Here is a 13,683-nt window from a genome sequence, read left to right on the forward strand (position 1 = left end):
GCCAGCGACACAAGAGGCAGCTTAATCCAATATGCCACAAGACCCACCACCACACATTTTAATATGAGTAGACTTTTGCAGTATTGACATGCACCCCTCCCCATCTTAAAGTTAATTTACTGTTCTGATCTTAGCTTTTTCCAATCCTGATCTAATACTCAAAACATGATGATGAGTTATCATCCTTCGTTACCACCTAAAGTTTTAGCTTGAATCAGTGGGATTCTAGCAATTTGGTTCTTAGCAAATTATTTCTCAGGAGAGACTCCATTGGCCGCCTCTCAGCAGGGGGAAAGGTTTTTATATGTATCTGTAGTTCCTATATTTAATTTATAAATTGCTTTTCTTTCCTTGGTTTTCTGCTCTAAGATTTTGGTTTTATTTCTGTTCAAATAGAAATTATAGAATGCATTGGTTTGGGGGGAAATATAAAGCTTTTATTCATGTCCAAATGATGGCATGCAGATACTTTCCCTCTTTCTCTTTGTGTGTCTTTTATGGAGCCATATCATTGACCCTATGTGCATAGATCTGGGCGGGGAGGGCCCTGGCTGAGCCTCAAGATTTAGGTGCACATCTGAGGTTACAAAGGGGCAAGATCATTTTTCACACAAAGATGCTTCAGATAATGTGTTCCTTAGAACTGAAATGAGACCCTCTGCTAGAAGAGCATGTGAAATGGGTGCCATTGCCATGCTTTAGAGGGAGCCCCAGCCGTAACCCAGCCATGAGACTGTCATGTGCGCAATAGGCCAGGTGTGCACACATAGCAAAGCTGACCAAGGTGTGGGAACAGAGCTGTCCTCGGCTCTCCATTATCCTCCTGAAGTACGAGAAATTCATGATAGCCTGAGTAAAGACCCTTATGAGACTGCGATGAGGGACATGTGCTCTGACTTAATCACTCTTACATCGCTGCCTTTCTCTTCTGTGTCCATTCTTCCCACTCTGTATCGGGCTGTAATCAACTAATCATCACTGTGGTCTTTCATTACTTATTCTCTTTCAGAAACAAAGCTAAATTCTTCACCTGCCACATCTCATAGCATTCTGGCCTCCTCTCCACCCACAGCACTCCACTCCTCAACACTGGCCCCTAGCCATGCCCCAACATCTCAATGTCCTCTTGTTTCTGGGCTTTGCACATACCGTTCTCTTTGCCTGAAATTCTTTCCCCCCATGCATCATGGCCATGAACTTCTTCATTCCTGGAGGTGTTTGCCAAGATGGGTTTCTTTCGAGGAGCCTTTCCCGGCCAGTGTGTCTGCGACCTCACCTTCAACAGTTTTTAATGTTTTGTGCACTGCTGTCTCCCAGTGCCTGAGACAATGCCTGCACCTAGTATGACTAAGTTAATCAGTTCTTCATCTCATTTGCTTACTTCCTTCTGTTCTGAGAGTGCTGCATATTGCTAAATTATTATTTGTGGCCAATGTGAGTCTCAAACAGTACTGTATCTTCTTACCTATTAGGTTAAAGTTTGAATCTCCTAGCCCAGACTTTAAGAATTCTAAAGCATTCAAGAACCTTATGTCAAATGCAAGCCGGCGCCGCGGCTCACTAGGCTAATCCTCCACCTTGTGGCGCCAGCACACAGGGTTCTAGTCCCGGTTGGGGCACTGATCCTGTCCCGGTTGCCCCTCTTCCAGGCCAGCTCTCTGCTGTGGCCAGGGAGTACAGTGGAGGATGGCCCAAGTCCTTGGGCCCTGCACCCCACGGGAGACCAGGAGAAGCACCTGGCTCCTGCCATCGGATCAGCGTGTTGCGCTGGCCGCAGCACGCCTACCGCGGTGGCCATTGGAGGGTGAACCAACGGCAAAAGGAAGACCTTTCTCTCTGTCTCTCTCTCACTGTCCACTCTGCCTGTCAAAAAAAAAAAAAAAAAAAAAAAAAAAAAAAAAAAAAAAACCTTATGTCAAATGCAAATAAAACCCACAAGGAGGTTTCTCCTCACCCCAGTTAGAATGGCTATTATCCAAAAATCAGCAAACAATAAATGTTGGCAAGGATGTGGGGGAAAAGGTACCCTAATCCACTGTTGGTGGGAATGCAAACTAGCACAGCCACTGTGGAAGGCAATATGGAAATACCTCAGAAAGCTGAATATAGACTTACCATAAGAGCCAGCAAGCCCACTAGTGGGAATTTACTCAAAGGAATGAAATCAGCATATAATAGAGTTATCTGTACCCCCCATGTTTACTGCAGCTCAATTCATAATAGCTAAGGTATGGAATCAACACAAATGTCCACCAACTGATAACTGGAGAGAAAGAGAGAGAGAGAGAGAGAGAGAGAGAGAGAGAGAGAAAGCGAGAGAGAGAGAGGAGATAGGGAGTTAGTGTGGAATACTACTCAGCCATAAAAAGAATGAAATCCTGTCTTTTGCAACAAAAAAATTTTACTTAGTGAAATAAACCAGTCCCCAAAAGACAAATACCATATGTTTTTCTTGATCTGTGGTAACTAATAGAGTACCAAAAATTGTAATATATATGAGTGAAATTGATGTTTTGAGATTCGATAATTGTTTATGATCCTTTACTGTTGAAGAACAATTTTTTTTTCTTTTACACTACTTGTTGCATTCTTTACTTAGTGTTGGGTTAATCTTAGGAATATAAAATGAACTGAAAGTAGATCAATGTAAAAATTAAAGAGTAAGAAAGGAAGGAGGCATGAGGATGGAAGTGTGGCAGGAGGGAGGGTAGAGAGGGAAGTAATACTATGCTCCTAAATCTGTACATAGGAAATACATGAAGTTTGTTCACCTTAAAATTTTTTTTAAAAAATTAAAAAATACAACTTTAAACAAAATACTAAAAGCTTAAAAAAAAACCCTTATCTCAGTCACCCTTCATAGCCTGATCTGCATCACCCAGCCTGGGAGCCCTGTTCATGAACACGGAAGCTGGCCCATGTCCAGCCTAGTTCCATCTGTCATCTGCCCACCCCACAACAGTGTTACCCAGGTAACATTCCATATGTTGACCATCCCGTGAACACAGATGAGTCATGCAAGCAGCAGTAACACTAGCTCCTGGTTCTTACTTCCACCATGTATGTAAGACCTTGGCCTTCTCAGTGATAACCTTCCCATTGGCCTCTTGGGGATTCCCGGAAATCATCTCTGTGCTCAGAAACAGTCGTTCATCTGTAGTGAAGTGTCTACCCCATTTTCCCTCCATGGTTTGTGGAAGTCTTTTACTCCCTACGCACTGTTAGGGTGCCTCATTACCATCTTTTTTGGCACTGCCCACCATGAGAATACTTATGTCTTTGTGGTGCTGTTGCCTCCTCCTGTTCCCAAACCACCAGTTCTCCAGATTGGGACTGTGGTGATGGCATATGTGGGGAGAAAGCCCCACTCCACAAGCCCTTGCCTCTTTCTTCCCTCCTCCTTTTGCTTTCAGACCATCTGTGGCAGGCAGTGCTCTTTGTGTTAGCTTATAGCAGTTTAGACAAACAGAGGAATCTGCACTTTCTCATAACACTAGTTTTTAACCCTGGGGCTTCCTTGGAATCCTTCTGTTTTGGTGTTTCTCTTGCAGTGTCTTATGACACAATCCATTGGTTTCTTAACACAGCCAGTATGCCCATTCCTCAGGTCCATGGACACTCCACTGCCCTGACCCTCGCGACCAGGACACACAGCCCCACCTCCACACTCAACACCAACCCTGAGCCTGATGACTCATGCATGTGGACATGTGTGAGCCCAGTGGCTCAGGTATGACTTATTCTCCATTCCTTTTAGGAGGCATCAGTGCCTACTCAATAGTGAGACTGTGGACCTTCTTCCGATGGAATGTTGTTGTTTTTCAGTTGTATTCATCTCTTGAGGCTGAATTCAAGAATTTACTTTCTTTCTTAGGTCCTTTGATGGACTCTGAGATTTCCCTCCTCTAAATTATAGCATGTTCCTTAGGCATTTTAGCCATGTGTGGCTGTCCTGTTGATGACCCTGCCTTTGCAGTCCCTTTGGTCTCCTCAAGAACTTCCCAGTGTCTACCAGAACAGAAACTTCCTCTTACATCCTGCATAGGATTCACATGGACTTCCTCACACAGTGATGCTTTGCATGATTTGCTGACTACATTTTCATAAGTATGTTCTGGAAAAGTCAGTGGTTACCAGATTGTTTCAGCCACATGGTGAATTCACTTGTGTAGGCTACCTCAGAGCGTCCTGATTCTAGATCACTGGCACATACGTATTTGGGTGTGTGGGTGTCTATTTGAGCATCACATGGGTATTCTGACACATTGGTTTTGAAGAGTCACCCTCCCAGCTTGCAGTTATTCCTACTGCTTTTTCTTTAAGGTAATTCTGAGATACTGCTGTCATGGTGTCATGGTGGACAGGGGAGGGGTGCTGAATCAGAGGGTTTCTACCCAGAGGACACATGGCACACACACACTGATCTTGATGCTTGAAGGCCAGCTGTTCATCATAGGCCAATGCAGGCCATCAGGAGTTGGGACCAGAGACCTTCTAAGGAGAGTTCTGAGTTTCCACTTGGATACCAGCCTCCTTCAGACATGTGGCATCTTTTCTTCTTGGTTCACGATGATGAAATCCTGCTGTTAGACAGGCTTGGTGATCTACTAAGTACCCACAGTGGATCAGTGCTGGGACTCAGTAAGCCCTCACTCCTGGTTTGTCCTAAATGCTCTGTGTTCCATTGAAGGAAAAGAAGGGCAGACATGAGTGACAGTAAAGACCAAGTTTTAGCCTTGAAATCATATTAATGGAACTTCCAGATAATGTCCTTCTTCATTTTGCCCAATACCAATTTACCGATTGCATCCCAGGCTCCCCAGAGAAGCAGAACTTGCCAAGTCTGCTTGTCATTTCTTCTAATTGGGTTTTTAAATAAATCAAAGAACTCATGTTTTCATTTACCTTGGATTATACAGCAGCAAAGTTCTTGTTTATGTTGTTCAAAGAGGCAGCCTCTGCTGAAAGGACACTGACTTCCTGACTTCTCAAGGCCTGGCGCGTTTTCCTCCCACCCTCAGCATTCTCTTAGCTCCACCGTGGTCCAACAGGAACCCCTCAGTCTGCCTGGGAGTACTGTCTGCCCTCCCATCCCTTCCACCAGGAGCTGCTGAGGGCTGAGTTTTTCAGTCTAAAGGGATAGAGGGGGAAGAAGAGCATTCTCTCTGCCCCACTGCTGTTTCCCGTTCTTCCTGATTCCAAGCCTTCCCTCCCTTTCGGTTCCTCAGTAAGAATCTTCTGATCTAGGAAGATCAAGGCCAACGGGCTTTTCCCCCAACTTTCCACCACTCAACCCCATCTGACCCTTCCCCTAGAGTGCCTGCTCTGCCCTCTTGTGCACTAATAGCAGTGTTGCTTCCTGCCTGAGCCCCTTCCCAGACCCCTCATCCCTTTCCTCCCTGTGACCTCCTCCAGGACTAGGTAGGGATTCCTTGTGGCAAGTGGGAAGCCATTGTCTGAGACTTCTGTTGGGAGTGAGATGCTGCAAGCAAGACTTTGTCCTAGTGTTTTCTGGGCGAACAGCCTGCTCTGACCTCTAAGCTCTCCTGGGGCTGAGAGACAAATGAAGGCAATACCCTGGCCGTGTCCACCCAACCCTGCCTCCCCTGCCACTCTTTCCATTTAGGATCTCTCTTGATTAAATCTGTGGTTGTTTATCAGTCTGCAGTAGGAGACAGGCTTGGTGTGTGTCTAATTGGGATGCTAATAACACGTGTTGTACTTGATTCTTGGGGTCATGTTTCAGACTGTTAATTCCAGTCTCTATGGGTAGTAAAGAGGCCTCAATGCTTTTCTAAATCAGTGGTTGGTAAAACTAGGGCCTCGAAGGTTACCCAAGGCCATGAATTACCTAAGCCCACCACTCCCCTTCCCTTCTTTTCATTTTTATCTTTCATTTCTCTACATCCTCCCTTTTCTCTTTCTATCAAACTCTATTAACTATCACCAGATACTATGCCTTTTTTTTAAAGAAGAAATTGTATTTTCTGCTCAAAGGAATTAAAACTACCGTTCTTGATGGCACCTATTGTTCAGAGACTTACAGCCAAGGGATGTGGATGGGTGGGCTAGGACTGGGTTCTAACCTTGTTGTCAGGGACTATCGTACACTCTCTGCCACTGCGGACTTCTCATCCCTCTGTCCCCTACAGCTGCCTCCCCAGCTCTGGTGGTGTAACACTGATGATTTTGTTTCCAAGCTTGATATGAGCTGAGGTTTGATAAAGAGCTATCCTTACAGCAGTGCCCATGGCATTGAAGATAGTGTAGGGCAAAGTTAAAACTCTGTGTTTTCTTTTATAATTACAAAGTTATCTCAAAAAGTTCATGGAAAAGTGGAATTATAAGTTTATTTTGTTGCAAACATTTTTTAAATTCATGCAAAGTTTTTCGTAAGATGTACTTTTTTTTTTTTTTTTTTTGACAGGCAGAGTGGATAGTGAGAGAGAGAGAGACAGAGAGAAAGGTCTTCCTTTTTGCCGTTGGTTCACCTTCCAATGGCCGCCGCGGCCGGCGCATCTCGCTGTTCCGAAGCCAGGAGCCAGGTGCTTCTCCTGGTCTCCCATGCGGGTGCAGGGCCCAAGCACTTGGGCCATCCTCCACTGCACTCCCTGGCCACAGCAGAGAGCTGGCCTGGAAGAGGGGCAACCAGGACAGAATCCGGCGCCCTAACTGGGACTAGAACCCGGTGTGCCGGCGCTGCAAGGCGGAGGATTAGCCTGTTAAGCCACGGCACCGGCATAAGATGTACTTTCTACGAATGTTTGAAGACCCGTCACATTGTATAGCAGCTAGTTCTGTTATACCCACCGTCATAAAGCATGGCACATCATTGTGTTGTTATTTAAGTGCTGATCATGTTTATATTAGGTCAGAATGAGACTGGTGGAGTATGATCTATAGTATATCCTATATTGTGGGTCTCTACAAATATCACACCCACACACACAATTTGATGGATTGTTGTTAAAAATCAGCACTGATAGAATTGGGGAGCCTTTTGTAATGGTGCTATGGTTACTCTCCTTGATATTTAAAGCAATGAACTGACTTGACCCTTAAATTCATTGTTAATAACAAATTATTAAACTTTAAGAATTTAAGTTTCATTTTAAGATTTATTCATTCATTTGAAAAGCAAAGAGAGAGGGAGAGAGCGAGAGCAGGCACTTCCATTTGCTGGTTCATTCCCCAAATGGCTGCATTGGTTGGAGCTGGGTCAGGACAAAGCCAGAAGCCAAGAGCTTCTTCTGGGTCTCCCACATGGATGGTAGAGGCCAAAATATTGGGCCGTCTTCTGCTGTTTTCCCAGGTGTGTTAGCAGGGAGCTGGATTGGAAGTGTAGCAGCTAGGACATGAATCATTGCCTATGTGGGATGCTGGCATTGCAAGTGGTGGCTTTACCCACTGGGACATGACACCAGCCCCTATAATTAAAATTTTAATGTGCTAAGTATCCCAGACAATATTTTTGTGAACCATGTGCTAGATTTTTATAACAACTGTGTCCCAATATGAAGAATCACAACTAACAACTGAATGGTTTTTAATGACCTTTCATGATTTAATTTATCACCTTTCATAATGAATGGAAGTACTGGTTTCAATAAGAGTTATTTGGGAAAAATTGAATATTTACAGTATTTACAGTGTTCAGATTCTTCTATTTTTATCTTTGTATTTAGCTTAAACCTTCAAAATAAAAATCATAACATAATCAAACACAAAATTCCTGAAGTGTTCAGTATTTTCTTTCCCACATTTAACTATGCAGCTACCTCAAATTAAATAATTGAAATTTAGTCATAAGCCAAGAAGTCAACAGTTAGGACTTTAGATTCACCAAAATGGTTTTCATTAAGTGAGGAACTGAAAACCATGTTCTCTACCATTATGAAAAAGACATTGGATTTCTCAAAATTTATTCACTTAGTGTTATACATGATTATTAACTGTAATTATCTGATTCTTCAGATTAAAAGCTGTTTAGAAGCTATCATTTAGGAAATCAAGAACAACAAAAGATAAGAGCAATGACCTGAAAAGAGCTCTAGTCAGGCAAGAAGACTGGAAACATATGAAGACGTTACTGTCCTTTATAAGTGCAGTGTATCATGTTGTAGCTTATGAGGGAAAAATTCAGATTATGTCTATACACTCTGCCTCCAAGGCAAAGGTGTTTATGATATGTCTTAAGAAATCTTTTGAAATTCAACATTGTTTAATTCACGTTAGTTTAAAACATAAAGCACTTTGCTTGGTATCCTTTGTAGAATGGAGCATGTGAGTCAGTCCATATGGGTGATGTTGGGCTGTGCACACGTCATCTGGGGAAGCCGAGAACTAACTTGTCTTGACCCAGTGGCTCTCAAACCCTTCCTGCCCAGATCCCTTAGTTAGGAGAGGTTTTGACTCAGAAGCCTGGTTTGTAAGACCAGGAAAGAAGGAGGGAACCTGGTATCAGTGAGAGCACAGGGCTTCTGGAGCCTGCTCAGTGTCCCCTTCACGTGCTGCTAGGTGACCTCAGGGCTCTGGAGAACCACACACAGAGCATGATGTGAGGCACACAGCTAGACAGCATAGGAGTTGTTGGCCAGGAAGGAGGATTTTCAGGCCTTAGTAAATCATAGTCCATCAGTGATCGCCTGCCCTTGATAGTATTGCTTTGCTTGTCTGCAGTCCTTGGAATTACTGTTACTCTGATTAGCAACATGACTCAACTACGCCATGCATTTTCTGCCAGTGGTGCTAAAACCGTGATCGGACCAGGGTACTCCTAGTAAACAGGAGGCAACAGTCATTTGCTTATGGGTGCTCTGCTCCTGAAAATTTGCAAACTAGAATTTTACTACTGGTGCTTTGACTGTTGCTGCTGCTCTGATTACTACTACTATTTCATGTTTTCCTTCTTGATTTCTTTTCAAGATATTTTTCAATAGTGTAGCTAAATGCTTTAGTTTGGCTTCTGCATTGTTAGTTGCAAAACAGCTGATTGTCACTTATTCAATGTTCTAGATCACATTCTTTCCTCCGGAAGAGGAAAGCCAAGAGCAATTCAAGCATCAGCAAGCAGGGTGCGTGAAAGTCTGTCAGTGGGGAATGGTCAGCAGGTTGGTCCGTGCAGTGCTGCCTTCACTTTGGTGACATGGCTAATCACTGGGATCAACATGGGCCCACGCCCTCTGTGGAATGGGTAGAGCAGTCAAGGAAGCAGTAGACCACAGTTTCTGGCCCCGTATGCTGTCACTTTCAAGGTGATTGCTTGTGGTTCCTCCAGTCTCCTTTGGCAGCAGCAAGACTTGGTTCCTTATCTACCTGCCACCGTTAGCTCAAAAATTGTACCTGAGCAGGTGAAGCTCCTCATCAGAAAGCCCCACGTTGCCAGCATCTAGCCCAGCTTTTCCCACTTGGACGCTTTGATAGACTCACCGACCGATCGGCTTTGTATATGAAAGTTCTTTCAGTGCTCAAACCACAAAAACTATTCGTGCGGTTCTTCCTTTCAGCCTGTCCTCTGTAGAAAGGTCTGAGAATTGCTACTTAGGTTCTACGTAATGTCGGCAGTAATGGAATCCAGATTCCACACATTCGTCTCTGTCCTTGCAGATCCTCCAGATCACTGACTGCCTCTGTTTTCTCAGCTGTAAAATGGGATAAGATTGGTACCTCTTTGATAGGACAGTCAGGGTTAAGTGAGTTATATCAGAGTGCGAAGTACTCATATTAGCCTCCCTTGCTGCTTTTGTTATTATTGTTGTTGTTTTCTTTTATACGCCGCGTGATTTGGGCAGAAACCAAAGTAGTTTAGTACATATTTGTGCCTGCAATAGAAACCAAAAGTGGTTGGCTTCTTAGAAGGTAGACTGTTTGGTAGAAGGGAAACAATATATTTTTAAACTAATAATTAGTATTTTAATTGTATTTATGGGTACTTTGTGGTAATTCAACAAGTGTATGCCATGTATAGTGAAGAATGCATGTTTTTTTTTAACTTTTATTTAATGAATATAAATTTCCAAAGTACAGCTTATGGATTACAATGGCTTCCCCCTCCCATAACTTCCCTCCCACCTGCAACCTTCCCATCTCCCGCTCCCTCTCCCCTTCCATTCACATCAAGATTCATTTTCAATTCTCTTTATATACAGAAGATCAATTTAGTATATATTAAGTAAAGATTTCAACAGTTTGCACCTACATAGAAACACAAAATGAAACATACTGTTTGAGTACTAGTTATAGCATTAAATCACAATGGATAGCACATTAAGGACAGAGATCCCACATGAGGAGCAAGTGCACAGTGACTCCTGTTGTTGACCCAACAAATTGACACTCTAGTGGCGCCAGTAACCACCCTAGGCTGTCGTCATGAGTTACCAAGGCTATGGAAGCCTTCCAAGTTCGCCGACTCTGATCATATTTAGACAAAGTCATAAAAGACAGAGTGAGGATAGTAACCAATGATCCTGAGAGTGGCATTAACCAGGTCTGAACAATTATACAGCATTAAGTGGGGAAGAGGACCATCAGTACACACAGGTTGGGAGTAGAGCCATTGGTGGTAGAGTAGAGGTTATGATTACAAAGGAATGAGTCCCAGGTGCGCTAGACAGGGTCTAGAACAAAGGACAGAGTCATTATTAGAGGAGCTAAGAAAGGTGCTGTCTAAGCTACAAGTAAGTTTTCTGATTGAGAGGCAAATAGAACCTGATAGAAGGGGCTTGATAATAATCTGGTGGGCTTTAGGCCTTGTAAGTTAAGAGGCCCAGACATATCTATCTCTTCACATGGGTACATCCTAAGGGAGGTGTGAACCTCCTAGGGGAAGGCACTCTGTTGACTTTCATGACTTGGCTGGGCTGGGAGGAGAGTTGGCTAGGTAAAGGCAGGTGGCATCTCTAACAAGAAATTTACAATTCTGCCTGCAATGTTGCTGACCCTACGTGGCCATCCCCTCAGCTGCAGTGGTCACTTTGGAAGTTGGGCTGAGTGAAGGGCTTTTCAGCTTAGAGCCAATAAGATCTGTGGCTTTGACCTGGGCATCCTTCGACTCCAGGGCAGGTCCATTTCCAGTGATCCAACTCTTGGCTGGCAGAGCTGCCAGGGCTCTTCACAAGCTGACTTCTGCTGAAGCCCAGGCTTACCATATTGAAAGCCACTGCAGTGGACTGGCCTGTTGGGTCTCCTTGAGGGCAGATCACTGTACAGATCGGCCATTAATAGGCCTGCCACCCATTGCTTCTGATGCCAAGCTTTCTTTTCCTCCTGGTTTGTGTTAAAGCAGACCAGAGGAAGAATGCATGTTTTGAACTCAGACTGCAATTTGAATATTGACCCTGTTACATAATTACTTGGCTGAGAATTAAAAAATGATAAGATATGGAGGGGTAAGAACATTTTCATCATTGGATTAAGAAACTTAGAAATGCTGCAATAGAATGAAGAGCCTGGTTCATACTGTATATTCAGTAGTTAGTGGTGGTATTATTGTTGTACTATGAAAAGACAGCTCAGGCCACTGTAAGTCGTGTGGACGCAGAGCTACTCAGTGAGACTATGAAGTGTGGCACATTATTTAATCTTTAGGATTAAGTTTCAGATTTGCTTGGTAACAGAAAGAATGGCAATGTTTACTCCGTTTATGTGGACTCTCTGTAAAACCGGGGAGCTCTTGGAGAGACTGTTAATATTTCTTTCTCCTGTTTTGAATTCAATGTTACAGAAATCCGCTCTCAGGAGGAAGTGTGCTGTGTGTAAAATCGTGGTCCATACTGCCTGCATTGAGCAGCTAGAAAAGGTAAGAGCGCGCCCCCTGCTGCTGTGTTTGCTGCATTGCAGGTGTTTGGTTTTCAAACATCAGATGTAAATGTTTATTTTCCAACCTTTTGAAAACAATGGCCTTTGAAAAAGCTGGAAGCCCAGTATTGTTGCCAAATTAATAATGGAGAGGAAATATTTAGGGGCCATTTGCTTTATTGTTTGCTGAAGCATAATTGGTTGTCTACTTATGTTGACTCTTGGGAAAGGAATGATAAAAGCCTGGTGTGTCCTAATTTTCTTTGTTTCATCTCTGCTTGGGCTTCGTAGACAGTGATCTGCTTGTGCAGCAGGAATGTGTGAGTGGGACTGGATGTGACACCCCGGTAGTGTCTTTCCTCCAGCAGTGTACTCTCAATGACTCCTTTATTTGTGATTTGGGGGAAAAGAAGGCTCCAGTTAGCTAGATGTCTTCTGTGTGATTTCACGCTTCTTACTCCATTTCCATGTGTGGCTCTGTGTGCATACTCTATATTCTTGAACTGCTGTGTGTACGTGCACTGGAATATTTCAGCCTGCCACCAGAATGATGTGGTCTCGCTGCATGTTACCAACTGTTGCCAACTGAAATCTTGTGGCAATGGCTGCTAACACTTTCTCTTATTATTTGTTTCAGTCTCAACTGCACTACTCATCCTCTCCTTGCTGCCTATCCTTCTACTTTATCTGGTAGCTAAAAAAGATGCAAAGGCACTGAGCAGGAGACCACCTCATCTAGAAAAAGGCAATGCTTAGTCATTTCATAAAGAATAATTTTGCTTGTGCTTTGAATACTCATCCTAACATTAAACATTTCTCAAGTTTATATTTTCAAATTTGAAAGTCCAAAAACAGCCAAATGGTTTCAGCTGCATAGATTTTCCCTCTGACTCTTTCTTATCTCACTTTCACAAGTTTGCAGCGTAAGAGCATTGCTGTTCAAAGATATTTTCATTTCTTCAGAGAAAATGAAGGGACATGGATTGGAGCTATAGTATTGCTTGGGGTATGTGTAGATTATCTAATGTGTACTTTCTTAGTTTTTGAGTGTTTTATCAGTCTCTGTCACTGTGGTTTTTTTCAGGTAAATCAGTCTAGTCTCCTACTTATCCCTAATATAATGTACTTTTCTTTCCAATAACAGATTAATTTTAGATGTAAGCCAACATTTCGAGAAGGAGGCTCAAGGTCACCAAGAGAAGTGAGTATCTCAGACCTCTAGGTAAATGCCAGCTTTGATTCCCCACTGATTCATTGGATTCATAGCCATTCACCAGGGATGAAAAAAGATAAATTATTTCTCCTTCCATTCTATGTCAGCTTCTTGTGAATACATCAATAAATGTATTCAGTGAAATCTCCGCATCTCATTAGTGTGGGTGCATTGCACTTTATTCTTCTTGTGAAATGTGTGGGGAGCTGGGGTCTTACTTGAAGCAACCAGAGGGTGGAGGAAGAGATGGTGGTAGAATTGAAGGGGGTAAGAATAGTCTCTTATTGTCTTTGGTCAATTTTAATTTCATTTTTCAATGTTGAGTGGATCTGGGCTATTCTGGGGCTGTAGTTGTTGGTTGTTCACATGCATGCTGGTATCAAACTCTGCCTTTGATGTGTTGTGCTCTTGTGCACTTCATCTCTGAATCGGAAGGTTGGCATCTGCTAACTAAATAAATGAATAAATCATAAGGTACAATTTCATTTTGTACTGTGTGCTTGACCTATCAGTGTGGCTGTGAAGGGAAACAGGTAAATGTGAAACTGGAATGAAGAGTAGTTGCTGCTGTGTTAGCCGTGCACACAGATGTGATGGGAGGAGATGGCACTGAGATTTAAGACTTTCCAGTTCCCATTTATTCAACTTCTATGCTAGGGAGACACCAAGCA

General features: G+C 43.2%; 1 protein-coding gene across 2 annotated transcripts in view; it reads left to right on the top strand.

The window, feature by feature from the left end:
• The window catches only part of DGKI (diacylglycerol kinase iota), a 499,667-nt gene that overhangs the window by 213,100 nt on the left and 272,884 nt on the right, over window positions 1-13,683 (top strand). For both annotated transcript variants that reach the window (XM_062198081.1, XM_062198090.1), the window contains exons 4-5: window positions 11,726-11,800; window positions 12,944-13,000. In XM_062198081.1, coding sequence (XP_062054065.1) covers window positions 11,726-11,800; window positions 12,944-13,000 — 132 coding nt within the window. The remainder of the gene's footprint in view (window positions 1-11,725; window positions 11,801-12,943; window positions 13,001-13,683) is intronic.

The sequence above is a fragment of the Lepus europaeus genome, chromosome 1, assembly GCF_033115175.1.
Source record: "Lepus europaeus isolate LE1 chromosome 1, mLepTim1.pri, whole genome shotgun sequence".
Classification (NCBI taxonomy): Eukaryota; Metazoa; Chordata; class Mammalia; order Lagomorpha; family Leporidae; genus Lepus; species Lepus europaeus.